At 44.2% G+C, this 26,891-nt stretch overlaps 1 protein-coding gene across 1 annotated transcript in view; it reads right to left on the reverse strand.

Annotated features, from left to right (window-relative positions):
• Nucleotides 1–26,891, reverse strand: part of LOC147689495 (uncharacterized) — a 107,315-nt gene that overhangs the window by 76,135 nt on the left and 4,289 nt on the right. The window contains exon 2 of the mRNA XM_086939933.1: nucleotides 22,032–26,184. Within this exon, the coding sequence (XP_086796059.1) occupies nucleotides 22,032–26,145 (4,114 nt within the window). The 5' untranslated portion in view covers nucleotides 26,146–26,184. The remainder of the gene's footprint in view (nucleotides 1–22,031; nucleotides 26,185–26,891) is intronic.

Genomic DNA, 26,891 nt, shown 5'->3' on the forward strand with positions numbered 1-26,891 from the left:
TATCGATACCCAAACTGAACCAAATAGATTATCGTAACCAGAACAACCAATGATAATCTTACGAAACCAAACCAAACCAAAAACCAAAAAAGGATTTTAACAACCCTCACGAAGTAACTAACTAGCAACCACTAAATACTTAACTGAGGCACTGAAGACGTCACCAAGGAGAAACCCGTCACGTTTCGCTGTACTAAGGACTGCACCTCGGGTCCAAGACAGGGCGACGGTCAAGGCAACGGCCCACTGCAGCCGTCCTGAACGGGAACCCTCGTGGAAGAGAACTTCGGGCCACTTTTGCGATATGCCGGGATCGATGAAGTGGGGCGCCTCCCTCAGGAATCTTCACACGAAGCTTCTCGAACTCTTCAGGCTTTTGGACCGGTACCGAATGACGTCGCCCCACGTTGGGCGCCAATAGGAGTTCTGGACTTTTTGGTTCCGTCCAGAGGTGTCAGGGAACAACACCCAAAGACCCCGGAATTCCACCTGCCTTGGTGCGCAAATGAACAGAAACACGGGCTTCTCGATGGTGGCGTCAAAGACCAAAGGTTTATTACTGCAGGGACACAGAAGTCACAGAAACCACACATGGGCAGATTCTACGAGCCTGTTCAATTTGTACAAAGAGGGTTGCTCCTTATATACTAAATTTTTAGCTGGGGGCGAATTCTTTACATGTAATACATTCTCAAAACCTTTGTGTCTAAAACAATAAGTATTTGGTGTTACACAGGAAACATTGATAATATCTGATGCCAAACATTACGAAGAGGGGTTCCCACTAGTTCATCACAATCCCTTGTCAATATTGCATTCAAGAGCCGGACCGCCTCATCGTAAATTTCGTTGCCTCCCCCTAATAAAGATTCGGAAAGAAAGGAACGGAGCCAGGTGTGGAAGATAGAAAAGTGGGATAAGGGATGTTTGTGGGTTGTAAATGGGCAAGGCTACCGGCTTCGGCCGCCTAATCATGATCGGGACAATGGATGCGAAGACCAGTTTAGTAGGACTGGCCTCGGGCAGAGGAGGCAGCCCTTGTCGAGTCATGCAGCTACAGAGTGATCTGGTTTAAGGTGCACGTGTCGTGAAAGAGGTGAATCTCCGGCTAAGGCTACGTGTCCTTAATCGAAATGAAGTGATCAGAGGTTATTGCGTATGTGAGGGCAAGAAACACAAAATGGCTGCCATGATCTAAGATGGATGCCGTGGGTAGATCAGAAATGTGTTCATAACAGGAGTGCTCTTGCGTAGCGAAAACACCAGGATATGCTAAATGGATCATTTGCGGTTCGCTGATACCAATATTATGTATTTCCGACAACATTGAAAACACGGGTTCAAATCGTCACGGAACCTCACTATGCCGCATAACAGGTCATGTGACTTGTTTATAAAACGTTTCATTGGTTCATTTTACTTTTGGTTTCCTAATGATGGAAGGCTTGATCATATGACCTAAAAAAAACACTTTTCATTGGTTTAGAACATTTTTTTTTCCCAAACGATGAAAGCCCCACCTTGTTTCTGGATGTTTCAGACTGAAGCTGGCGTCAGCATGAGAGCACCACCATCTTGTGGCTCCGTCGTGGTCATTCCGCGAGCAATCATGGCAGCCGCTCCCCACCGGAAGCCTGCAGGAGTCGAGGGCCCCCAAGACTTTTGTAGAATCTTCACGGCTGAGGGGACGCTTTCGAGAATGGAGCCCAAGCCCTAGCAGGCAAGCGTCCGAGTTCCAAGGTGTCCCAGGGCCATTTTAGTGGACCAGGCCCAAATCCGTAGAGCCGTCCGCCATTTTAAGAATCCAATGGCAGCCGCCTATCGCTGCACCGCAAGAGTGGGCGCAACTCAACTACATGGTGAGCGAGACGCTGTAGCCGCAAGAGCGGGCGATAAACAGCTGAATGGAGGATGAGGCACAGTGTAGCAAAAGCGGGCGGAATGGCAACTGAAACGGTAAAGGGGCGCCCCAATACAGCAGACGAGCCTCCACCTGGGGAGGCCCATTCACGCCGCCTCCCCAACGCCCCCCCCGGGGCGCCCCATGCCGTTTTTCAGAGCAGCATTGTAGGATACCAAAACCAGTGCGGCAAGTTACTGGACATCACCTGGGTGCCATCCACATCTCAGCGCGTTCTGCTGCCTTGGGACTATTCGCACAACAGACCGCTACTGACGAGGCCTCCCCCCGCACCACCCGGGACGCCCCACGCTGTTTTTCTGAGCTGCATTGTAGGAAACCAAAAACCAGTGCGGCACCCAGGTAACATCACCTGGGTGCCGTCCAGAACTCAGCACGTTGTGCTGCCTTGGGACTATTCGCACAAAAGACAGCTACTGACCATTGTTGCTTCTTTTTGCCAAAAAATTTTAAATGTATTTACAGTTTTTGTTGCGTTCGATATATTTATAAGTTAATAAAGTTTTATAATCCTACTTTGTTGGAGTACTATATATTTTTAAAAAATCGGGTGAATGGGGCCTTGAATCGGGTTATTGTCATGTGTTTGCTTTGGAAGTGTGCTGCTACAGGATCGGACATTTCAAACTCAAATGCACGTTCTTTTTCTTACCTTTCCGAAGCATGGAGCGCAATAGCAGGCAGAGAAAGGGTGATGCAAGTGTTGAACACTGCCTGGCCTGGCAAGTTGCTGGCAGTGCCCCCCCCCCCCCCCCCCCGCCCGCTCCTGAAGGAGGGCACACACACACCGCCGCCCCGAGTACTTCACAGATCTTTAAAAGACCATGAGCTTGTTAATGAGGCTTAAATGGTTTATCACCCCTTCTAGAGCCCCTGCATCGGCCCTCTGACGTTTCCTGGAAGAATTAGCACGTAACACAATACCAAGCCCTGTCAGCTGAAACCCCCGAGGAATCGGGTTTTGCTTGCAGGAATCGGGAGGCGGGAGACTAGCACTGAAATCGGTAGTCTCACGCCTGAATCAGGAGAGTTGGCATGTCTGGATTCTCTACAGCTGGGGCCATAAACTACATCCGCAGGGCTAGGTGATAGCCTGGGACCGGCCTGGACAATCGGACACAGAGGAAGAGGAGTGTCAGAGGGTGCGGTAGTGAATAGGGTGAAAGGGAGGTTTCGGGCGGGCACAGGGTGTGATTCTCAGGGAAGAGCAGCGCAGATGGGGGGAAGTTTATGGCCCATGCATGAGAGAGAAAGCGGGGGTGACCAGTGCGTGGGGGAGATGCTTGCGAGGGTGGGGAGCCGTGCTGAGAATCGACGGCGTGCAGAGAGCGGGTCTGGTCAAGGCATCTAAAATGGCTGCCGTGCACGACAAAATTGTGGCATTGGAAAAAAGGCAAGATGGCGCAGACAATGTTTATCAATAAGGATTCATTTATAACAAAATATTTTATCGCAGTGACAAATTGGCGGTCAACACTTCCTGATTTCCATCGAATTGAACGTTAACAGACGTCACGCAGCAAAAAAAAAAAAAACGCTCACGCACAGCCGCTGGAAGACATGTATCAACATATATGAGCCTCCTCAGCCACCCTCAGAAAACATAAGGGATCAGGATACGTCTCCCGCACCCCCTTATACCTAGTAATTTAATTAAAACGAAACACAAAATGGCGAATTCCCGTTTCGCTACCAGTTTGCGGCCCAGTTCGCGGCCCGAGAAGCACTTCTACCGTGAAAAATCATTTTTTTTTTTATTTTCCCCACGGGACCCTTTAATAACCCCAACATCATTCCTAGGGGGTCAAGAGGGGTCTACCTTGCCCCCTTTCATTAAATTCCCCCTTCGTTTTTCACCTCTTCTTCTCTCTCGATCCTACCGAGAGATAAGATGGCGCACGCACAGCCGCTGGAAGACATATATCAACATATATGAGCCTCCTCAGCCACCCTCAGAAAACATAAGGGATCAGGATACGTCTCCCGCACCCTCTTATACCTAGTAATTTAATTAAAACGAAACACAAAATGGCGAATTCCCGTTTCGCTACCAGTTTGCGGCCAAGTTCGCGGCCCGAGAAGCGCTTCTACCGTGAAAAATCATTTTTTTTTTCTTTTCCCCACGGGACCCTTTAATAACCCCAACAACATTCCTAGGGGGTCAAGAGGGGGATACCTTGCCCCCTTTCATTAAATTCCCCTTTCGTTTTTCACCTCTTCTTCTCTCTCGATCCTACCGAGAGACAAGATGGCGGCCGCTCCGGACTGTTTAGAATGTTGACAGACACCGGAGAGCCAATCAGCTTTCTGCGCGCAAAGTTCCGAAACGCGAAAAGTAAGCGGACCGGATCGCTGCGATAAAAAACGGCCGCAATGCATGAATATCGTTGAAAAGTCAGCGATATTCATGCATTATCCAGCAAATGCTCTTAGCCATGTTATCCACTTCCCAATGGATAACATGGCTAAAACTGCTTAGGGCAGGTGTTAGGTTTTGGAGATATTCGCGCTTAGCGCGAATATCTCCAAAAGTTGGTAATAGGAGATAGCGATGGTTAGGGACTGTTTCCAGTCGCTAAAATCTTGGCACGCCCACTTTGCATGTCATTAGTGATAAATATCACTGATATGCAAAGCGGGGCCCAAGATGGTCGCTATCTCCTTTTAGCTGTCACTAACTGGTGTTAGCGACAGCTTGTTAATAGGGAGATAATTTTATCTCTTTTTTTTTTGGCTTTTAAAGCCCAAAAAGCGGAAATAAACCCCCTTGATAATATGCCCCATGATTTCTCGGGGTTTCAGCTGACAGGGCTTGGTATTGTGTTACGTGCTAATTTTTCCAAGAAACGTCAGAGGGTTGATGCAGGGGTTCTAGAAGGGGTGATAAACCATTTAAGCCTCATGAACAAGCGCATGGTCTTTTAAAGATTTGTGAAGTACTCGGGGCGGCGGTGTGTGTGTGCCCTCTTTCAGGAGCGGGCTGGGGGGGCACTGCCAGCAACTTGCCAGGCCAGGCAGTGTTCAACACGTGCATCACCCTTTCTCTGCCTGCTATTGCGCTCCATGCTTCGGAAAGGTAAGAAAAAGAGCGTGCATTTGAGTTTGAAATGTCCGATCTTGTAGCAGTACACTTGCAAAGCCCACACATGACAATAACCCGATTCAAGGCCCCATTCACCCGATTTTTTAAACATATATAGCACTCCAACAAAGTTAGATTTTAAAACTTTATTAACATTTAACTATAATGAACGGAACAAAAACTGTAAAAACATTTAAACATTTTTCACCCAAAAAAGCAACAATGGTCAGAAGCTGTCTTTTGTGCGAATAGTCCCAAGGCAGCACAACGTGCAGAGTTCTGGACGGCACCCAGGTGATGTCGCCTGGGTGCCGCACTGGTTTTGGGATCCTACAATGCTGCTCCGAAAATTGGCGTGGGGCGTCCCGGGTGGTGCGGGGGGAGGCCTCGTCAGTAGCGGTCTGTTGTGCGAATAGTCCCAAGGCAGCAGAACGCGCTGAGATGTTGATGGAACCCAGGTGATGTCCAGTAAACTGCCGCACTGGTTTTGGTATCCTACAATGCTGCTCCGAAAATTTGCGTGCGGCGGCCCGGGGGGTGGGGGGGTTTGGGGGAGGCGGCGTGAACGGGCCTCCCCAGGTGGCGGCCATCCAGCTGAGTTGCGCCCGCTCTTGCGGCTACAGCATCTCGCTCACCATGTTGTTGAGTTGCTCCCACTCTTGCAGTGCAGCGATAGGCGGCTGCCACATGACTCTTAAAATGGTGGACGGCTCTTCGGTTTTGGGCCTGGTCCACTGAAATGGCCCTGGGACACCTTGGAACTCGGACGCTTGCCTGCTAGGGCTTGGGCTCCATTCTCGAAAAGCGTCCCCTCAGCCGTGAAGATTCTACAAAAGTCTTGGGGGCCCCCGACTCCCGCAGGCTTCCGGTGGGGAGCGGCTGCCATGATTGCTCGTGGAATGACCACGACGGAGCCACGAGATGGTCCAGCAAAAAAATATTCCTTTTCCATACATACCATGGTGCGGCATGTCAAACAAGTGCACCCTGTGCAATTTGCAGAGGCAACGACAAGAGCCCTGACCACGCTATTACCATTAGAGGTGGCCAGCACATCTTCTGATCGACGACCTGTATCTCCATCGAGTGCAGAGATGAACTTCAGATATTTAACTATATGTGGTCTATAACCTATGGTTTTTTCAGTGATTTTTCAAGGTAAATATTATAAATATATACAACACACCAGCAAAGTAACAGGGTAAAACATTTTATTAAATAACTATTTACATAGCAGCCTGCTGCAACATGAAAACAAAACTTCTAATTGCTTCTTAGTAGTTTCAATTCTGAAATTGAACACCCAGTACATCCAGAGGTGATGTCCAACAAGTTGTGTGGGGGGATGCCTTGCTAATGCCGCCACCCCCACCACCTTCTATAGGAAGGACTCTGGATATGCTTGGTCCCTGAGAGGCTTCGATGTCCCTGCCTTGCACAAATGTCATAAGTTCTGGATGTTGAGTGCCATACTTCAGGGTCCGACAAGTTGTGTGGGGGGATGCCTTGCTAATGCCGCCACCCCCACCACCTTCTGTAGGAAGGACTTTGGATATGCTTGGTCCCTGAGAGGCTTCGATGTCCCTGCCTTGCACAAATGTCATAAGTTCTGGATGTTGAGTGCCATACTTCAGGGTCCGACAAGTTGTGTGGGGGGATGCCTTGCTAATGCCGCCACCCCCACCACCTTCTATAGGAAGGACTCTGGATATACTTGGTCCCTGAGAGGCTTCGATGTCCCTGCCTTGCACAAATGTCATAAGTTCTGGATGTTGAGTGCCATACTTCAGGGTCCAAGAAACGGCGTGGGGTGCACTAGAAAGGAGAGGCGGCGCGAACGAGCCTCTCCCACCTCCCCAGGTGGAGTTTTCCTAGCTACACCCCAGCGCTTCACTCGACAAGCTGAGTTGCGCCCGCTCCTGCAGCACATTGCCTCGCTCGGCCACCTGAATTGCACCCACTCTTGCTTGCCGGTGAGAACAACTGATCTGAAGAACGGCTGCCTGCGGTGCCTCCCTGAGCCGCTTGACGGAGGCCCCCGAGGGGCGGTGTGGTGGCACGGACTCGGAGGGGGCGCTTAGCTCCTGCCCCCTCCCCAAGTCTTGTTGCCCTGGTATGGCCTGAGATCGCCCACGACATAGGCGGCCGGCTCCCGGGGTCAGGCGGAACTTGTTGCCTTTTGATGCCTCTTCCATTCTGGACCTTGTCCCACAATCCGTTTGACCTAAAGACACGTCCTGCGGTGCCCTGGTCCAACCATCACATATACCTGCGCCAGGAGACGGCGTGGGGTGCACTGGAAGGGAGAGGCAGCGCGAACGAGCCTCCCCCACCTCCCAAGGTGGAGGTTTCTCAGCTACACCCCAGCGCTTCACTCCACAAGCTCAGTTGCGCCCGCTCCTGCAGCACATTGCCTCGCTCGGCCAGCTGAATTACCCCTGCTCTTGCTATTACAGCGTCTCACCCGCCATCCGGCTGAATTGCACCCACTCTTCCGATACAGCGACAGGCGGCTGCCACGGAGCTCAGGAAATGGCGGTCGGCTCCACAGACTTGGGCCTGGCCTGCAAGGATGGCTCTGGGCAACACTGGAACTCGGACGCTTGACTGCTAGGGCATGGGCCCCATTCCCAAAAGTGTCCCCTCAGCCTTGAAGATTCTACAAGAGTCACCGAGGCCCCCGACTCCTGCAGACTTCCGGTGGGGAGCGACTGCCATGATTGCTTGCGGAATGGCCACGACGTAGCCACGGGGTGCTCTCATGCTGACGCCAGCTTCAGTCTGAAACTCAGTTCCGGTGGAGCCCCAACGACGTATCGCGTTGTTGCGTAATGCGTCATATGACGGGCCGCGTTAGCGCACCCGGAAGTGCTCCGGTGCGCGAGGCGCGAAGCACAGCTTCCCGGAAGCAATCCGGGGCGCGGCACGGAGCGCGTAACGTAAGCATTTACATTTCAGTTGGTTCTCCCTCACAATATTTTCAATGTCACATAAAAGTCACCCATCACTCACTGCCATCTCTGGCTGTTTCCATGGTAACACCTCATTCTGCACCTGGCTGAAGGCACAGGTCAAAAGTTCATATCTCAACGTTCTACAGCAAAGTAACAACACTGTTTTCCCTCCAGAAACACCTGCCTATCCACAGCTCTATTACATGTCATTTTTTTCACACCCAATAGTACTTTTAGTTTTACATAACATTAACATGCAACGTAGTCTTCAATCTTCACGTATTAGAATCAACCAATCATTTTTTGTTTTTCAACCACACCAAGCCTCATCCATTTTTTTATCCTGACTTTCAGCTTCTAACTGCCATTCCACTTCCAGAACCCATCGGAGTACGAGTGCATCTGCCTTGAAAATGAAGGTTTGGCTTTTAGGACACAGCTATATTCACTGGACTGGAAAATATGCAGCAACCAGACGAATTTCCAACCTTGATTTACCAAATGTGCAAATAACGTGGATTGGCCAAAGAGGATTGAGATGTCACCAATAAATCCCATTGGTGAAAACTTTTATGCATCTCCCAGAACCAGACCTTATAATTGTGCACTGTGGTGGGAACGATCTAGGCACATTGACTGGGGTAGGTCTGGAAATGCTTCTAAAAGACACCTTTCAACAATTGATGACACTTTTTCCTCGAACTGCCTTGGTATATTCCAATATATGCTAAAGACAGAAATGGAATTGGTCCAATCAACATTGTGCACGAATTGAGAAACCAAGGAGACATGTAAATAAATCTGTTTCTGCATTCCTCAGAGATTATAGCATGGGTTCTATTTACCACAACGACTTGAGTTACAACATGCAAGACATCTATAGGAGAGATGGTGTTCATTTCACGGATGAGGGAAACAGAATCTTCCTCTGCAACATCAGGCTCTGCATCGGTACTTACTTATAAATGCAGAAAAAACTCAATTAACACAAGGGCTCTTTTCAGAGCCACCTTATATCAAAGCACTCAAACGTCTGATTTATCTCCATTTTCACACTCTTGTAAATAGGTGTGCGCGACCGATTGCGCGCACCACGCAACTTTAAAAAAAAAATATATATATATATTTTCGCCTTTAAGGGCCTTACTGCACACCCTGAGAAAACCTACGCAGCAAAACAATCTCTACCTTCTCCCCTTTCAATGTTCCAACGCTTTGAAATCAACAATATATTTACTCGCAATGACAAAATGGCGGTCAACACTTCCTGATTTCCTTCGAATCGAACGTTAACGGACGTCACGCTGCAAAATTCCGCTCGCGCGCACAGCCGCTTCAGTGCGCGCACCCGTCCGCGCGTATAGATATATAATTGACTTTAACTTTAATTTCCTCAGCAACTACTGAACGGATTTACACCATTCCAAAAAAAGCGTAATCTGCGAGTTGGACTGTACAGTTTTGCCAAATTTCTTATAAATCCATTCAGCCGTTCGACCTGTAGCCGAGTCTAAAGGTCCTATGGAAAATAACATGGAGAAAACACGTTTTGGGACCCCCTTTTATCTCAGCCCCCACTTGACCAATCCCCCCCAAACTTTTAGGGAAGGAGCGCAGCGGACCGAGCCATCTTCTTTGAGAAATTCGCTAAGATTCTTCAACCAGGGCCAAAGTTATTCCAAATAGAATGTTGAGGATTTCCTATGGAAACTAGGTCCTAACTATGACTACCTACTGGCGACCGCCAGTAAGTAATATATATATATATATATATATATATATATATATATATATATATATATATATATATATATATATATTCACTGAAAAAACCATAGGTTTCACACCAGTTATAGTTAGGAATTAGCATTTAAAAAACCTATGAAATTCACTGAAAAAACCATAGGTTTCACACCAGTTATAGTTAGGAATTAGCATTTAAAAAACCTATTAAATTCACTGAAAAAACCATAGGTTTCACACCAGTTATAGTTAGCTGGAAATTTTACTGATATAAAACCATTGAAATTCCCACGTTATAGTTAGTCGGACTCACTATAACTTGCGCGTACAATGCACTGCTGATGACGTCACATATTACATCACTCATGACATGGTCAGTGACATCACTCATGACATCACTGATGAGACCATCCAGTGAATGTGTGTCTTTCTGAAAAATAAATTTGTTTTATATATGTATTTGTAAAGGTCGATGGAAGAATAAATGTTTAAATAAGTGTGTAAATGGATGTTTTTTTAAAAAAAATTGGTTGGGTAACTGGCTTATTAAGTGTATCTTAGTGAATACATATATTAGCGAGTATTGTTTAAATATTTAAATGTTTGTATCAGTGTTTCTCTTTGTGTATAAGTGGCTGCATGGGGTTGGTGACTGACTCACTGTTTGTATGTGTTTTGAAGACAGCATATGTGCAGGACTGTATGGGTGGATGAGTGTATATATGTGTGTGTTAGTGAGTGAATGACTGTCTCACTAGTGTCTTCATTAGTAACGACATATGTTTTAATCTAGTATATGTGAGTATTGATGTATATAAGTGAGTATAGTATATATAGTGAGAGATTGTAGGAGTTCCTGTGTAAATAAGTATGTGTTTCTATAAGTGATTGTTTAAGAGAGTAAGTATGGGTAAGTTTCCTTAGAAGTAAGGTGGCAGTGTGTGTATAAATGTATATGCAAATAAATGGATGTTCAATAGTTTATTTGCATGTGTGAGTATGTGTGTGAGTAACTTTTGGATGATTGCTGATGTGTAACAGGATGTGTAGGTGTATCACTACATATGATGAGTGAGTATATATGAGTGACTATATAGAACTGTTGGTGAATGAGTGGATGTGTATATAGATGGTGGAATTACTGAATTGGTTGTTGTTACTGGTTTGGGTATCTCCATTTTTTTGAAAATGTTTGTTTCTATTTTTGAATATGTGTTTCAAGCGTTACATTACACTGAAATTAGGTCTGTCACTCTGTCACAAGGATGATCTCATCAGTGATGTCATGAGTGATGTCATCAGCAGTGCATTGTACGCGCAAGTTATAGTGAGTCCGACTAACTATAACGTGGGAATTTCAATGGTTTTATATCAGTAAAATTTCCAGCTAACTATAACTGGTGTGAAACCTATGGTTTTTTCAGTGAATTTAATAGGTTTTTTAAATGCTAATTCCTAACTATAACTGGTGTGAAACCTATGGTTTTTTCAGTGAATTTCATAGGTTTTTTAAATGCTAATTCCTAACTATAACTGGTGTGAAACCTATGGTTTTTTCAGTGAATTTCATAGGTTTTTTTAATGCTAATTCCTAACTTTCTATACAGACTCATACCTATGTGTTTTTTAGTGAATTGCTAAAGTATGTTTTTGTAAAAATGAACACTATAATGTATATTGAGATAATATTTTTAATTTAAAATATATTTTTTTTATATTTCACTTTGGTGCGCTTCCGGTGCGCGCACCCGTGCGCGTACCGTCAGCGCACTAACAAAAAAAAAAGAAAAAAAAAATGAAGGAGTGACTGTGTAATAGATAGTAAGACAGATAAAAAGTTTAAAAGGAAGTAACTGAGAAAAGAAAAATGAATAAGGGAGCAAAAGAAAGAAGAAATAGGAAGAACACTAAAGTAGAGGTTAAGGGAGAATATAAATGGATATTGAAAGTAAAAAGAAGGACAGATAAGTATGAGAATGACAGGTAGTGACGGAATCAGAGGAAAAGAATAGCAGTGATTGAGGGAAAGTAAATATCAGTGAATATAAGTAAAGAGGGGTGAAACAGGGTACATATAAGTGAATAAGGGCAACACATGGGGAGTAATAGAGAGAAAGAAGAGAGAGAGTAAAAGAAAGACAAAAGGAAGAACTAACTGAACTACAGTACAATGAGTGTGAAAGAAAAAAAAATGGAGAAAGAGAAAGAGGGTTAGGAAACTAAAGCAGTGGTACTAAGTGAATATAAAAAAGATAAAAAGTGGTGGAAGGAACTGAGGAAATGCAGATAGTTCTTATTACATTAAGAAGTTGTGAATGAAGTACAGTAAAGAAACAGCAATGAAAAAAGAGTGTAAATTAGTAAAGAGAGGTAAATAAGGGTGAAGAAGAAAATGAGTGCATAATAATGTGAACACAATATAAATTACATAAAGCAAACAACACAATAACTTCTACAATATGTTACATTATTTATTTTTGCTGTTCTCAGAATATATTGAATTCCACTTAAATTAGTGAGTTCAAAGTCTTCATCATATAACAGCGGGAAAAAAAAAACACAATCTAAAAGATTGTGTTTAAAAAAACCCATTCAAACATACATCTCATATATGTACACTAATCTTTGATTCACTTACTTTTCCATGAGGCCAAGTAGAAGATAGTGAAGGTCCTTTTGGTAGAAAAAAAGTCTGCTGTTCCTTATAAGTTCCATTTCATCGACTTCCTATGAAAAAAGATCTAAAAACATCATACCATACACAATCCTCACGGCCAATTTGTGTCAGATATATCGGTATTTTTTACTTTCAGATCCACTTAAAGTATCTACATGAGATTGCAGATAGTGAAGGTCCTTTTGGTGAAAAAAGTCTCCTGTGCTCTATAACTTCGATTTCATCAACTTCCTATGAAAAAAGATCTAACAACATCATATCTTACATTTTCCTCACGGCCAATTTGTGTCAGATATATCAGTATTTTTTACTTTGAGATCCACTTAAAGTATCTACATGAGATAAATAATTTCAAATATTAGATTAACTAACTAACTAACTAACTTTTATTAACTATTCCCGTCTTCAAAGGCCAATTCCCTTTACTAAAACTTTGGTTTTAAAAACACTAGATAAGAATTTGTAGAGTCATAAGGCAAACGTTGTTTATAAGTTAAATGACAATCATTGCAGTAACTCCATCCATTTTCAGATTTTAAGTAGCATGTATAATGTCCTGAGGTGGTCGAAGGTCCATCATGATAAATAATAGCTTCAGTTGTAAAGGTCCTTCCAGAAATTGATAACTGAGAAGCCACAAAATTTTTGATAGAAGTTGTCAATTTAGTTCCATCAGGTCTACATCGTTGGAAAACTAAAATGATATACTGCCCATACCTTTGTATAAATAATGTGGACAGCATTGTACAGTTACATTGGGTACACACCATATTATGATCTGCTGCTTTAACTAGATTTTTAAAAGACACTGATTTACAGTCTGGTAAAGTCAAATATATAAATCTTTCAGTGTCTATTGTAGTAGTACTTGATAAACTACAATTGTGGCAGTCATGCTGCCATTGATAAGAAAGACTGAAAAGATTATCTACATCTACACCTTCATCTTCCAAAACACCAAACATATACATTAAAAATTCCTGACAATCCTGCTGAATGTTCTGTGAAAATTTATCTTGACCAGAACACAAATCTAAAATATTTCGAATTTCTGTTACACTTTCTATTTGTGCTGTAACACTGCTACATTTCTGAAACACAGAATTCAATAAACCACACAATCTTTGATCCCGATTTTCAACAATCTGTTCTTGTAAACTTTTAAGAAAAAAAACAACATTAACCACTACATTAGCATAGCAGTTGACACCAGAACTGTTTTCAAACTGAAATCCAACAACATTTTCTCCACAATTCTTTTTCTTCCTGTTTTCAATTACAGTTTTCTCTACTTTTTGTCTTTTTGCAACTACCTCACTACAATATGGCTGAGATACCCGCCACCCCCTCTCAACACAATCCCCAAAAGGAGGGAAACCGGAAACAGTTCTTAAAGTTTTTGGATGTGGGATGGAGTGACCATCCCGGCCGTATTTATTAAAACAAAATTAAAACATTAAACGTTTTCATGTTATGTACAATTTCATTATCACATTACGATGTTTGGCTAACCTTAACATAATCTCTAATACAGAGGTTCTCCTAGCCGAACTAGCATCCTACAAAACATTCTCTAAGAACACTGAAATTGTACATCCTAACGTTTAAGGGCCAACGGCAAGGTCATAACCGGTGTCAAGATCCCTAACCAGACTTACCCCTCCCACTTGGGAGGGGCGACAGCACAGAGGCTTACCTCAAGTGCAACTACTAACAATTTCCCTTGACTTGACGGGGGCCCTTAAGACTCGACGCCATTTAAAGGTCGTTCGAACACTTGTGTGTGGTATCTAGAAGGTATCGTTGACCTCTCCCCACCCCACACAACTTACCGCATCTGCCGTCGCAGATGACCCTGGCCCCGGGAAATTCCCCAGGAGGGGGCTGTAACCCCTCCTACAAAGGAAGGGGCCTTGACCGCCTTTCCTTTACTTCCGGCGACCCGCCCTTAGACGGGACCGCCTCCCCACTGAGGGGCCAATGGCCACCTCTCCCGAGCGCTCCCATCCGTGTTGGGTGACGCCCACTCATAGGGATCTACCAATTAGTGCTCACCGATCATGACCTTACCGCCTACCAAAAATAAATACGACAATTCTGAAACCTATGAAAACATTGGTCACTACGACCGAAAGAGCCTGCTAGAAATGCAACACTACATCAACTCATTTTAATCGTAACAACCTAGACTGTATTCACCATACTTTATTATGATTAACCACAAACTGATACTGTCACAGCCTGTAAACGAAATGGAAAAACCAACTTATAACTTCACTTTATTGCACAACAACTTGCTGTCCTCAGGGGCTGGTGGGTGGGTCAAAATTGGCTCTTCGTTCCGTCCCGAGCTCACGTGTAGCGAGGGGGTGCAGCTTCGGAGCACAAGAACAAGAGGACGTCTTCTGGTCTTGCGCCTTCTTTTATCCGTCTTCAGGGTGGGCGAAAACCCGCCCCTGCCCGCCCCGAGGGCGTGGCCGGCTGCGTCGGTGTCTAGGCCAGCCCACTCTAGGGCGGGAAAAAGCGTGCCCCGGCTACGCCGCTTCGGGCATACCAGCCGAGACGCGCCTCCCGCCCAAAAATGGCTTCCCGGGGGGATCGAGGCACTCAGCCATACGTTCGGGGGGACCGAGCGGTCGCCCCTTTCCATATGGCTGAGATACCCGCCACCCCCTCTCAACACAATCCCCAAAAGGAGGGAAACCGGAAACAGTTCTTAAAGTTTTTGGATGTGGGATGGAGTGACCATCCCGGCCGTATTTATTAAAACAAAATTAAAACATTAAACGTTTTCATGTTATGTACAATTTCATTATCACATTACGATGTTTGGCTAACCTTAACATAATCTCTAATACAGAGGTTCTCCTAGCCGAACTAGCATCCTACAAAACATTCTCTAAGAACACTGAAATTGTACATCCTAACGTTTAAGGGCCAACGGCAAGGTCATAACCGGTGTCAAGATCCCTAACCAGACTTACCCCTCCCACTTGGGAGGGGCGACAGCACAGAGGCTTACCTCAAGTGCAACTACTAACAATTTCCCTTGACTTGACGGGGGCCCTTAAGACTCGACGCCATTTAAAGGTCGTTCGAACACTTGTGTGTGGTATCTAGAAGGTATCGTTGACCTCTCCCCACCCCACACAACTTACCGCATCTGCCGTCGCAGATGACCCTGGCCCCGGGAAATTCCCCAGGAGGGGGCTGTAACCCCTCCTACAAAGGAAGGGGCCTTGACCGCCTTTCCTTTACTTCCGGCGACCCGCCCTTAGACGGGACCGCCTCCCCACTGAGGGGCCAATGGCCACCTCTCCCGAGCGCTCCCATCCGTGTTGGGTGACGCCCACTCATAGGGATCTACCAATTAGTGCTCACCGATCATGACCTTACCGCCACAGGTCCGGATAGTTGACCGGCTATCCGGACCCCCCACAAAACTCCTACCTAAAGGTCATGTTCCAAAGATTTTAACCAGGCTAGGAAGTCTCCTATGAGTAACTCATTCCCCGCCCTCGACAAATGCACACCATCCCCCAGATACATACTGTCATCATTAATACAATTATGCGAGATCGAATGCAATGCCTTGGAACGGAACAACCTACTCACTTTGTTATTCAATTTTCTAACCGAATGATTCAAAGCAGGGATCGAGATAGCCCCCCGCCACACTTTTCGTGGGATCATATGAGACCATGCGATTAGGCACCCCGGAACTCTCCTCGCTAACCAACTTACCGTGGAAAGCATAGCCTCCAGGAGAAGTCGTCTACCGGTGGTGACCAAATCATTGCCCCCCAAATGCACTATGACTATGGACGGCGGTGACCTCATCCGCTCTAACAAGCCCTCAAAAAATTCCTGAAACTGGTCAATACAGAGACCGCCCCTTCCGTAGAAGGACACTCTGTACCCGTATTCCTCAGGTACGTGAACCATGTCACCTGCTTTGAATACGTCTGCAGCCCGTCTCACGTATGAGTGGCCCACGACCCAAACCTCCTTCCTCACAGCCGGTGACGTGCGACCGCTGACCTGGTGTTGGGTCGACTGCTCAGTCTGCCCTGCCGCGTAGGCTTGCGCAACTGAAAACAAACAAAAACAAGAGGCGTGAGTACATGATTACAGTTTCACAACATGTGCAATCGCACGTACCTCTTATAACAATTGGAGGACCAGCGCCCCACACGTTTCACTTGTTCTACATTAAGACCTCTGGCTGTAGCTTCAGTGGCAGCCCCTATACGAAAGGAGTGGGTCCCAAATTCGCCCGGGTCCAAGCCCGCTGCGGCAATGGCCATTGCAAGCACCCGTTGAAACTGAAACCTCGTCAGCGGGGTGGCGTCTGCATGCCTCAACAATGTCCCTCCCCATGATGCCACCCTTCGTGCTAGGTAATCTTCTAAGCACTGTACCGGACACATGGATGAGTCGGGGTTCCTGCGGATGATCGTGCAGTCCCCTCTCCCATCTTGATCAGTCTTGGACCTGAGAAAGGAGACAATCATCGCATCACCCCTGATCTGGACATGCTCCCTGCACAAGCCCCCCGTCACGTCCCGTTTGTTCCTTGCAACCAGCTCACTAACTCTCATAGCCCCGTGAAATGCCAGCGTAAATGCAGTCCGGAACAAACAGGTCTCGAACGGGGACGAGCATGTGTTCGGGAGCGTGACCAGTAACTGGGACAACCTGTCTAGACCTATCGGTCGTCGTACATCTACTCTGCGACCCTCTAGACGTTGCCACCCACGTAGCGCTTTTTGTACCGTGAAAGACGCTGTTGGGTCCAGGATGCCATGGGCCCTGGCAACAAAGGAAATGGCGGCACGATGCCTTTGGGCCGTAGCCACCGATTTCCCAGCCCTACGTAAGGACATCAGAAAAAGTACTACCAACTCCTCCTGACCCCAAAGTCCTCCTCTCTCTGCCCCCAAAAAGGCTAAATAGGCCTGGAACGCCCCTTCATATGCCTTCCTTGTCCTGGGTGCTAGACTCTCTCCCACGAGGTGACGAAGTTCGGGGCACCGAGAGACCAGAGAGCTTCGGGGAAGGGTGCCGGCTCCGGGTCCGCTGAAGGAAGGAAACCCGAGAAAGCCTGCATGTGAAAACGAGACAGTGCATCAGCAGCCTGATTCATCACCCCTGGGACATGTTTTGCTCTGAATACTACGTTCAGTTGCATACACAGTAAGACAATTTCTTTGAGGAGCCTCAAAATCAACTTACAACGGGCTGCCTGACTATTGATGCATTCTACCACGGTCATATTGTCGGACCAGAACACAACAGAATGATCTCTGAACCCTTCTGGCCAGGTTCTCAGGGCCACCAGAATGGGAAATAGTTCGAGGAAAGCGATGTTACTTGTCAGCCCCTTCTCGTGCCACCATAGGGGCCACTTTTGTGCCGACCATTTTGTGCCGAAGATGGCGCCAAAACCTACGCTTCCTGCTGAATCTGTCCATAGCCCAAGCTCTTCAGAGGAGACGGCTGGCTTGTTCCAGACGACCCGGCCATTGAAGTCCGCCAAGAATGCTAACCAAATCCGCATGTCCTGGCGGACCTCGGCCGATAACCTTGTGCGATGATGACCCTCCTTTAAGCCAACCATCGCTTGGGCAATTGAGCGGGAAAAGGGGCGAGCCATTGGTATCACCCTCAAGGCAAAGTTCAACTTTCCCACTAACTGTTGCAACTGATGCAGTGTAACTTTGGATGCCTTTAAACATACTTGGAGGGCTGCCCTGAATTTCGACACTTTGCTAGCTGGTAAACGGAAGCACCCCTCCCTTGAGTCCAACTCGATCCCCAAAAACTCGAGGCAAGTCGTGGGACCCATAGTTTTACCTGGTGCCAATGGCACGCCAAGATGATCCATTAACACACAGAATTCAGCTAAGGCCCGGGCACATTCGGAAGTACCGGCGGGGCCAAGGAACAGAAAATCGTCAAGGTAGTGCATTACATTTCGGAAACCCGTTTTCTTAGTGAACACCCATTGCAGGAAAGTACTGAATTGCTCAAAGTAAGCACATGATATAGAGCATCCCATTGGCATACACCTATCCATGTAAAATGACCCCTGGAACCCGAATCCCAGAAGACGCTGATCGTCTGGGTGTACCGGAAGCAACCGGAACGCTGACTCGATATCAGATTTCGCCATCAACGTCCCGTGCCCCAGGCGATTCAAGATGGCTACCGCCTCATCAAAAGATGCGTATCGCACCGAACAAACTTCTGGCTCAATTGCGTCGTTCACCGAAAGACCATATGGAGAAGATAGATTATGAATCAAACGAAACTCACCCGGGTCCTTCTTGGGGACCACCCCTAACGGAGAACAAACGAAATCCGGTACCGGGGGCTCACTAAACGGGCCGGCGACCCGTCCCCGGCTAACCTCTTTCTGAATTTTTTCTTGCACTACAGATGCATGTTGTAAAACGGAAAGTTGATTTTTGCACATCCCTACACCCTGAAAGTCCCCTACCGGGATGCGGAAACCATGTGTAAAACCGTTCCGCAGCACCCCGGCAGAAGTACGATCCGGGTATTCGCTGAGCCAGGGAATCATTGCCAAGGTATCAATCGGGGTTGGTAAAGGCGCCCCTCGGCCTAGCTTAGGCCTGTTTGGCGCCTCCCTTACCCCCATTCTCACTCGTTCTGGCTCTGCACGATGACTCAGGATGGGACGACCCACACGTACTACACTCATGTTTGAATTTACACGATCCCGGAGGCCTGGTACACTTCCCCTTGTTAAAATTAAAACAGAAACCCTTTCTCCCTGTATTGCCTGCGGGCCTCGACTGGTCGTCGGTGCTCGTACTTGGTCGAAAGGGCGTCCCCACATTTTGGCGGGAGTAATCAACAACAGTGCTCCCGACCAATGGCATTCTTAACATTCCCGATTCTTTCATCTTATCCCATGTTAAAGAATCGTAACAATCCCAAGTCAAACTCTTGTTATGTTCCTTTTCTTTCCTGAACAAATTGTCATAACAAAACCAATGGTTACCTTGATACGCTGTCGAGTAACCCATAATTCGTGATTGATAAACGGGAAACTCAGGAAGCAACTCGGGCCTACGTTCCCCCAAAATTGATGTGAAAATACCCCATGCATTGCCCCAGTTGCCAATGTTCTCATTTACCTTAAAGGCGGCCATCTTTGCGCGCCAAACACTCGGATGCATTAAGTCCTTCTGACTTTTTACATGTTCCACATCATAATGATCAACAAGCAGGGAAAAAATATTCACGTACTCCCCCGCCCAGATCTTTTCCTTTATAGCTAAAGGCACATGTTGTCCTAATCTCTCTCTACGAGAGGGTGCTGACTCGTCCCTTGCAATCGGCAATGGCCGCTTACCTGCACCGGACGCAGCTTCTGCCGCTTGCGGCTTGTCTATCCCCGCCAACGGCGTAGCCACTCTAGCTGCCTCTTTCTTCTCACGAAGCCCTTTTATCAGCGCCTGTGCTTCGGCAGCCGTGGCGCCATCACTACTATCCCCCAACCATGCTGCTAGCTGTGCTGCCAGCTCGGGGGGCATGTCTTCCTTGGATGTCGGGGTGACGACAACGGGGATTGGATTCCCCTCCATCGGTACTGGGGTCGGCGCCTCGAGCGGGGCAGAGGGAACCGGGACGGCCCCCCCGGCTGGAACCTTTCTCGGCCTCTTAGGTCTCCCTCCAGCTGGCGGGGTGCCCGAACCCTCCTCCCCATCTCGCTCCGCCAACCGTTTCTTTATGTCGGACACTTCTTTGCAAAGGGCCCGCACCATCTGTTCGGTCGTCATTCTTTTTGCGCCTTTCTTGGGCATCTCTCCGAGGAAGTATCTAGAAGACAAAGAAAAAGATCAAAACGCTCAAAATTGGCTCTTCGTTCCGTCCCGAGCTCACGTGTAGCGAGGGGGTGCAGCTTCGGAGCACAAGAACAAGAGGACGTCTTCTGGTCTTGCGCCTTCTTTTATCCGTCTTCAGGGTGGGCGAAAACCCGCCCCTGCCCGCCCCGAGGGCGTGGCCGGCTGCGTCGGTGTCTAGGCCAGCCCACTCTAGGGCGGGAAAAAGCGTGCCCCGGCTACGCCGCTTCGGGCATACCAGCCGAGACGCGCCTCCCGCCCAAAAATGGCTTCCCGGGGGGATCGAGGCACTCAGCCATACGTTCGGGGGGACCGAGCGGTCGCCCCTTTCCATTATCCTCATTTCTTCTTTTTCGGCCTACCACACGTTTTTCAAACAGAGGATATTGAGGCAAATGTGGAGCATACTCTCTTCTTAACCTATTGTATTCTTTAACACAATCTAGATCTGCACAAATTTTTGTCTCATCACACGCAATCAAATACAATCCTGATAAAGTTCTGACTCGAGATAATGCCACATATGCCATACCCTCTTTAAACACAGATCTTCCAATGTTCACCAATGCACTATCTACACTTAAACCTTGAGATTTATGAATTGTCACTGCATACGCCAAACAAACAGGAAACTGTTTTCGGCGAACATATAAGTCTTTTACAAGTAAAAATCTAGCAGAACAACGACTTATTTGTTGTACTTGTTCAATGCCATCAAATTTTATTTTTAAAAATTCAATTCCATCTCTATTTCTGTAATTCACAAAATCAACAACATAACCCATTGCTCCATTTACCAGACCGCTTTCAACATTTAAATTCCTTCTCAAAATGATACGACAATTTAAACACACATTCAGAGTCTTTTCAAAACCAGCTGTTTTTGAAATACTTTTCTCCAATGAATGCAATTTAATTTTCAAATTTTCTGACAAAACAATTGTTGCACCCATATGCTCTATTTTATCTATTGCTTCTAATTTCACAATCTCTTCATTTTCTAAGTCTAACATTTTTTGGTTGAAGATGGAACATTCTTGCAGAGTTGGCATCAAACATATCCCAGATTTCTTCTCAGTCATTTTTTTAAAAATATTCTCTGGAAGAATGTTGTCATTTGGATACAAATTTGAAATTAATCGACTATGCAAAGCTTTTTTACCTTTCTCAGTCATTTTTCCAATTCTTACATCTTGTAGAATATTTTTATAATCTTCATCCTTGGCCTGTCGCATATTTTGAAGCAGTTCAGCATATTTAAAATTTAGCCATATATTAACATTTCCAATGCTTCCAAGGGACTTCCTGGTATCTTCATGCGTGAGCATTTTAAACACTGGTTGTCCTTTTACTGGAGTCAACTGCAATAGATCTCCAAAAACAATAATGTGTTTTCCTCCAAATAACACATCATAGTCTGTTTTAAGAATTTCTTGCATTCTCAAATGCACAAAAGCAAGCATTAGATTTGAGACCATGCTTACTTCATCTATGATAAGAAGTTTCATTTTCTTCAAGACTCTTGAAACTTCAGAACACGCATCTCCAGATAGCTTGTTGTAATGCAATTTATTATCATGTTCAACTGGCAGCATCAATAAACGATGTAGAGTAATCCCTTTAATGTTATGTGCTGCCAGACCAGTTGGAGCAGTTACAACACAAGACAGTGGTGAATCAGTCCTTTTCTGCAGATAACTTGCAACGGCTTTAATTAGAAAACTTTTTCCTGTCCCCGCTTCTCCACTTACATACAGTCGGACAGGGTCAAATAATATACATGAGCACTCTTTTTTCTCATGTCTGAATCCATGTTCAATCTGCTCTGTGACTTCATCATATATCTTTTTCTGCTCAATGTTTAGTTGCGTTACCAAATCTTCTAAGTTAACTCCATCCTCTTGAGCTTGTTCCATAGCTCTTTCCACCTCATCCATGGCAGTGGCAGCTTCATTTTGGATAATTGGTCCTCCTAGTGGATCCTGGCTCAATGAAGTAGAACTCTGACTATCTTGAGAACTGTTTCTAGCTATCTCTTCAGCAATTGTGGTTTCTTGCTCCATTTCTTCATTCAACATTTGCAGATAATTTAGAAAAATAGGACATTCTATGGTATCCTTAGTTGCATTAAAAGAGTCTTCATAACAGAGAAAATCTCCAAGTAGTTCCTCTTCTGTACGCCATGGCTTAAAGAGTTGCAAAAGAGCTAAGTAGTAAAATTCTCTTTTGTCTGGAACTTCACAACTCAATTTTCGATGATTAATCAAATGGCCTTTTTTCTGCTTCACTAGACATCCTTCATAGCCAATGAGTGCATATTTTCCATTATTGATATCTTCTGTGATGTTCCTCTTATAACTGTAGTTTTGAAGAACTTCATACAAACATATGTTCTCAAGGTGAGTACTTCTATTTGGATAGTATGTATCCAACATATTTGTCTTCAAAATATCTGTACTGTTTGGTTCTTTTTCCGCCAAATATTCAATTTCTTGTACAGATTTCAAAACTCGGTTTCGTGTGGCAGCAAGACCAAGACTCACCCAAATGATTGTTCTTGATTTGGCATAGAGACTTGCTGATGATAACCGATCAGAACATTCATATGCTCCAATTTCTCGATGTGACAACATCTTCAGACTGAAACTGTATAATTTCTTGCTTAGACTCTTTTCATGTGAAATGTCCTCCCACATTTCCTTCAGTTCTGTCTTTTCTTTTTTGGTGATGTAAGATGTCACATATCGAGCCACAGCAATAGAGTTGTCAGCAACGAACTGAATATCCATGTTAGCATTCCACATGGATAAAATCACTGGGTTGTAATCGTTGATGTACTTAGATTCTTCATTTCTTTTCAAATTATATGTGTTTTTGGGAGATTTTCTCGTCACAGTATGTCGTAGAGATGACATCAAATTATTTACTCTTCCCTTAGAAATCACTGGTCGAGGAAATGCAAAACGACATTTCGTGTAGTACTTTTCCTTGTTTTTAAATTTTCGACGACAGTACTTTCCACAACGATGAGATTGAAAACGTAAAACTTGTTGCCTTAAATTGTTTTCTTCAGTAGATTTTGGAACAGCACATGTTGAATACTCTTCAATGAAACTCATCACTGTTTCATCTGAATCTGATCCAAATTTGGGTGCATCTTTAATCCACAACAACATATGTATATGAGGAGCACCTCTCGCTTGATATTCCTTCCTCCAAAAGAAATCCAAAACCTCTCCAAGGGGAGGATTTTTTTTGTTGGTAATAAAAGACATCATAGCTTCAAATCTATGATTAAAATATCTGCAAACATTCACTGGATCTAAAGAACACAGTTCTCCTGGTGTTTTCAATTCTATATTTGGTATGTTTTCATTTGCCTCTCGTAGAAATTGAAGTAAATCGTCCCATGCATACTCAGCACAGCTAAGAGTGAGGAACCATGTAGGAGTTCCTAAGTTTCTTAGCATACATTTCAATTCTCCATGACGACGAAACCAATACTCATTGGTTCCACGTTGACATGCCATGAGATTGATTAGCTGAGATTCCAAAATACTGTCTTGCAGATTAACTTTCTCCATAAAGTCCCTTGCACATACATTTTGCAAATGAGGTCCACTTTTTAATATATGATTAACTGCATAAGAAAGCCCAGACAAATCACTTTCAAACAGTAGATGAAATAAATATGGAATGCATTGACGAAACCTTGGATCTTCTGCATATAATCTTAGAGTCCGGTATTCAGCTGCAGGAATTTGAACTGGTCGATCATCATATCGTCCACCACAACCTGTTGGAAATAATTGTGGAAAACAACGAGCTTCCAAACTTTCTTCCCATACACTAATGGGACTTCCTTTTGCTGCCTTCATTTGAAACAAGTCAATTGCATTTCCCATTACTTCTTTGGAATGTAAAGGATGAACAGTATAATGTTCATATATTTCTTCAGTTCTAGACACATCAACTTTTTCAATTTGACCAACTGAAGAATCACTATCTTCTTCTGTAGCTGTTTCCTCAACTCCAACACTTACATGTTTGTAGTACTCATTGTTTTTAACTAAATACAACGTTGCCTTCTTGACTTTTTTAACATCCACTAAATCTTGCCAAATTTTCTTACTCTTTGTTGGAACCCCATTAACTAGAATAACTAAAGGATCTTCTTCTACTCTTTCTACACCAATTGTATTAATATTTTTCTTTACATCTAGAGGCAAATAAACAACTCTTCCCTTTAATCCTCTCAGTAAATCTGATGGAGGCAATTTCCCTGTCTTAGGCTCCATGCGTACAATAGCCTGAAAAGGATGGACACATTGAATCAAAATAGATTCATAAGTATTTAGATCCATCAATTCAGAAGGAATATCTATCAACTGAAGATTATTATAAACTGCTCTTGCAGGCATTCTATTTTCATTTAATTTTTTCAAACAATAAGTGCAAATACGCTGATCCAAACTCAAATCAAAAGAATTCTCCACCAACAAATAACTTACAAAATCCTCCCATTCACTATTATTTTCCAATTCACTTTTTGCATATAAATCAACTAACCTAGTCTGAATTTTATAATGAGTCCGTCGACAACACACACAAGTTACATTAGGCCTCTCACTTGATTTCACCTTAAACTTGATAATTTCCTCATCAAACTTTTCAATACTTGAAATTTGTCCATTATCTTCTACATTACCATCCATTACTATATCTATTTCTACACTGTCCTCTTTGTTCCCAAAATAACAAAACTCAATTTCTTCACAAATAGTCTTCACATCCACTTCAGATCCATGCAAAAGAGCACTATTTAACTGTTTAAGCTTAAGTGCAGGACTTTTTGCATAATACAACTTCCTCACTAATTTCCTTACGTTATTATGATGCACTGCTAACATCCTAAAATGATGAAAAACACTCCGACAAACTTTTCTAGAAAGACATGCTAGTGAATGCCCTTGCAAACCTGTGCTTTCTCTCACTCTGCAAGGATCTAACTCTTGCAGGATCTTCATTTTTTGTTTGAGACTTTTTTTACTATATGTACGTAAGAAATTTCGAAGCAAATCAATTGATTCCTGTCGCACACTACAAATACTACTGCATTTCCATGTGTACACTGGACCCTTAGTACGTCTCCCTAAAACTTCATCAGCTAACACCTCTTCTGCATCTCTAGGTACAAGTTTCTCTTTTTCCATCACACAACTATCTTTCACCTCATAGGCACGACCACTGGTGTCAACCGCATGCACCAAATCATTTTCCTGAAAGTAACTCTCCTCATTAAAAAAAGGCTCAGAACTTGAACTATGCATCCATTCACCAGAAAATACTTCACAAAAATTACTCCGATTAATAATTCTTTTCCATCTACTGTTCGATTTGAAAACATCCATTGCCTTATTAAGTATCCTAATTCTATTGATTATTAAAATAAATAATTTTTTCTTAACTTCAAAAGCCTGATCAACAATCTTTTCTACACTTTTCTTTTTCTTGTAAAAAGCAGCTTTTAGTTTACTTTTCTTTTCATTTTTTAGCAAATTTAAAACTACCCTATTGCGAAACATTCGCCTACGAATGTCCCTAAAAACATTTACTCTTCTATTGCTAACCATTCTCTTCTCTCCTGGTCCAATGGAAACATTTTTTGTGGGCTTCTCTTTCCTTTTTAGATTTGTTGACTTTTTCTGTATATTCACATTAGCAATTTCATTTTTTTTCCTACGACATATGTTACGAAGAAAAGACTTAATTGGCTTACCAGAAGCTTTTCTGGTGTTTTTTGAAGTAGTTGTTGAAGAGGATTCCATAAACTCTGTTGTTGATGTTCTCCTTTTCCGTATGGTATTTTTGATATTTCTTTGCCTTGAAGGCATTTTTGCTTGCTTTTCAGAAGTTGATTTGAATCTGTTGTTCTGTTAAAAAAACACATGAAAGACCACTATTAGCAAACAACAAAGTAATGTTAAAAAGCAAACAATATAAACAATAAATTGCAACATATTTAAGTTTATACAATAGCAACTCATGGCTTTATTTTTAAAGGCCTTGCGCCACCAGTGCGTCACTTATTACCCATGTTTAAAGTCAAGCATCAGCTGCACATGGCATTCATAAATAAGGGCCAAATGCAAATACCAATCAATTGCACCCAAAAATCGATTTTTCAATAACATGTAAGAAACACTGCGCAAAACCTAAGTACAACCACTCAATATCATCAAACAAAGTCAGGGCCTTATTTATGAAAGCCTTGCGCCACCAGTGCGTCACGTATTACCCATGTTGAAAGTCATGCATCGGCTGCACATGGCAATCATAAATAAGGACCAAATACATATACCAATCAATTGCACCCAAAAATCGATTTTTCAATAACATGTAAGGAACACGGCGCAGAACCTAAGTACAACCAATCAATATCATCAAACAAAGTCAGGGCCTTATTTATGAAAGCCTTGCGCCACCAGTGCGTCACTTATTACCCATGTTTAAAGTCATGCATCAGTTGCACATGGCAATCATAAATTAGGGCAAAATACATATACTAATCAATTGCACCCAAAAATCGATTTTTCAATAACATGTAAGAAACACGGCGCAGAACCTAAGTACAACCAAT

Source organism: Lissotriton vulgaris, chromosome 10, assembly GCF_964263255.1.
Source record: "Lissotriton vulgaris chromosome 10, aLisVul1.2, whole genome shotgun sequence".
NCBI lineage: Eukaryota > Metazoa > Chordata > Amphibia > Caudata > Salamandridae > Lissotriton > Lissotriton vulgaris.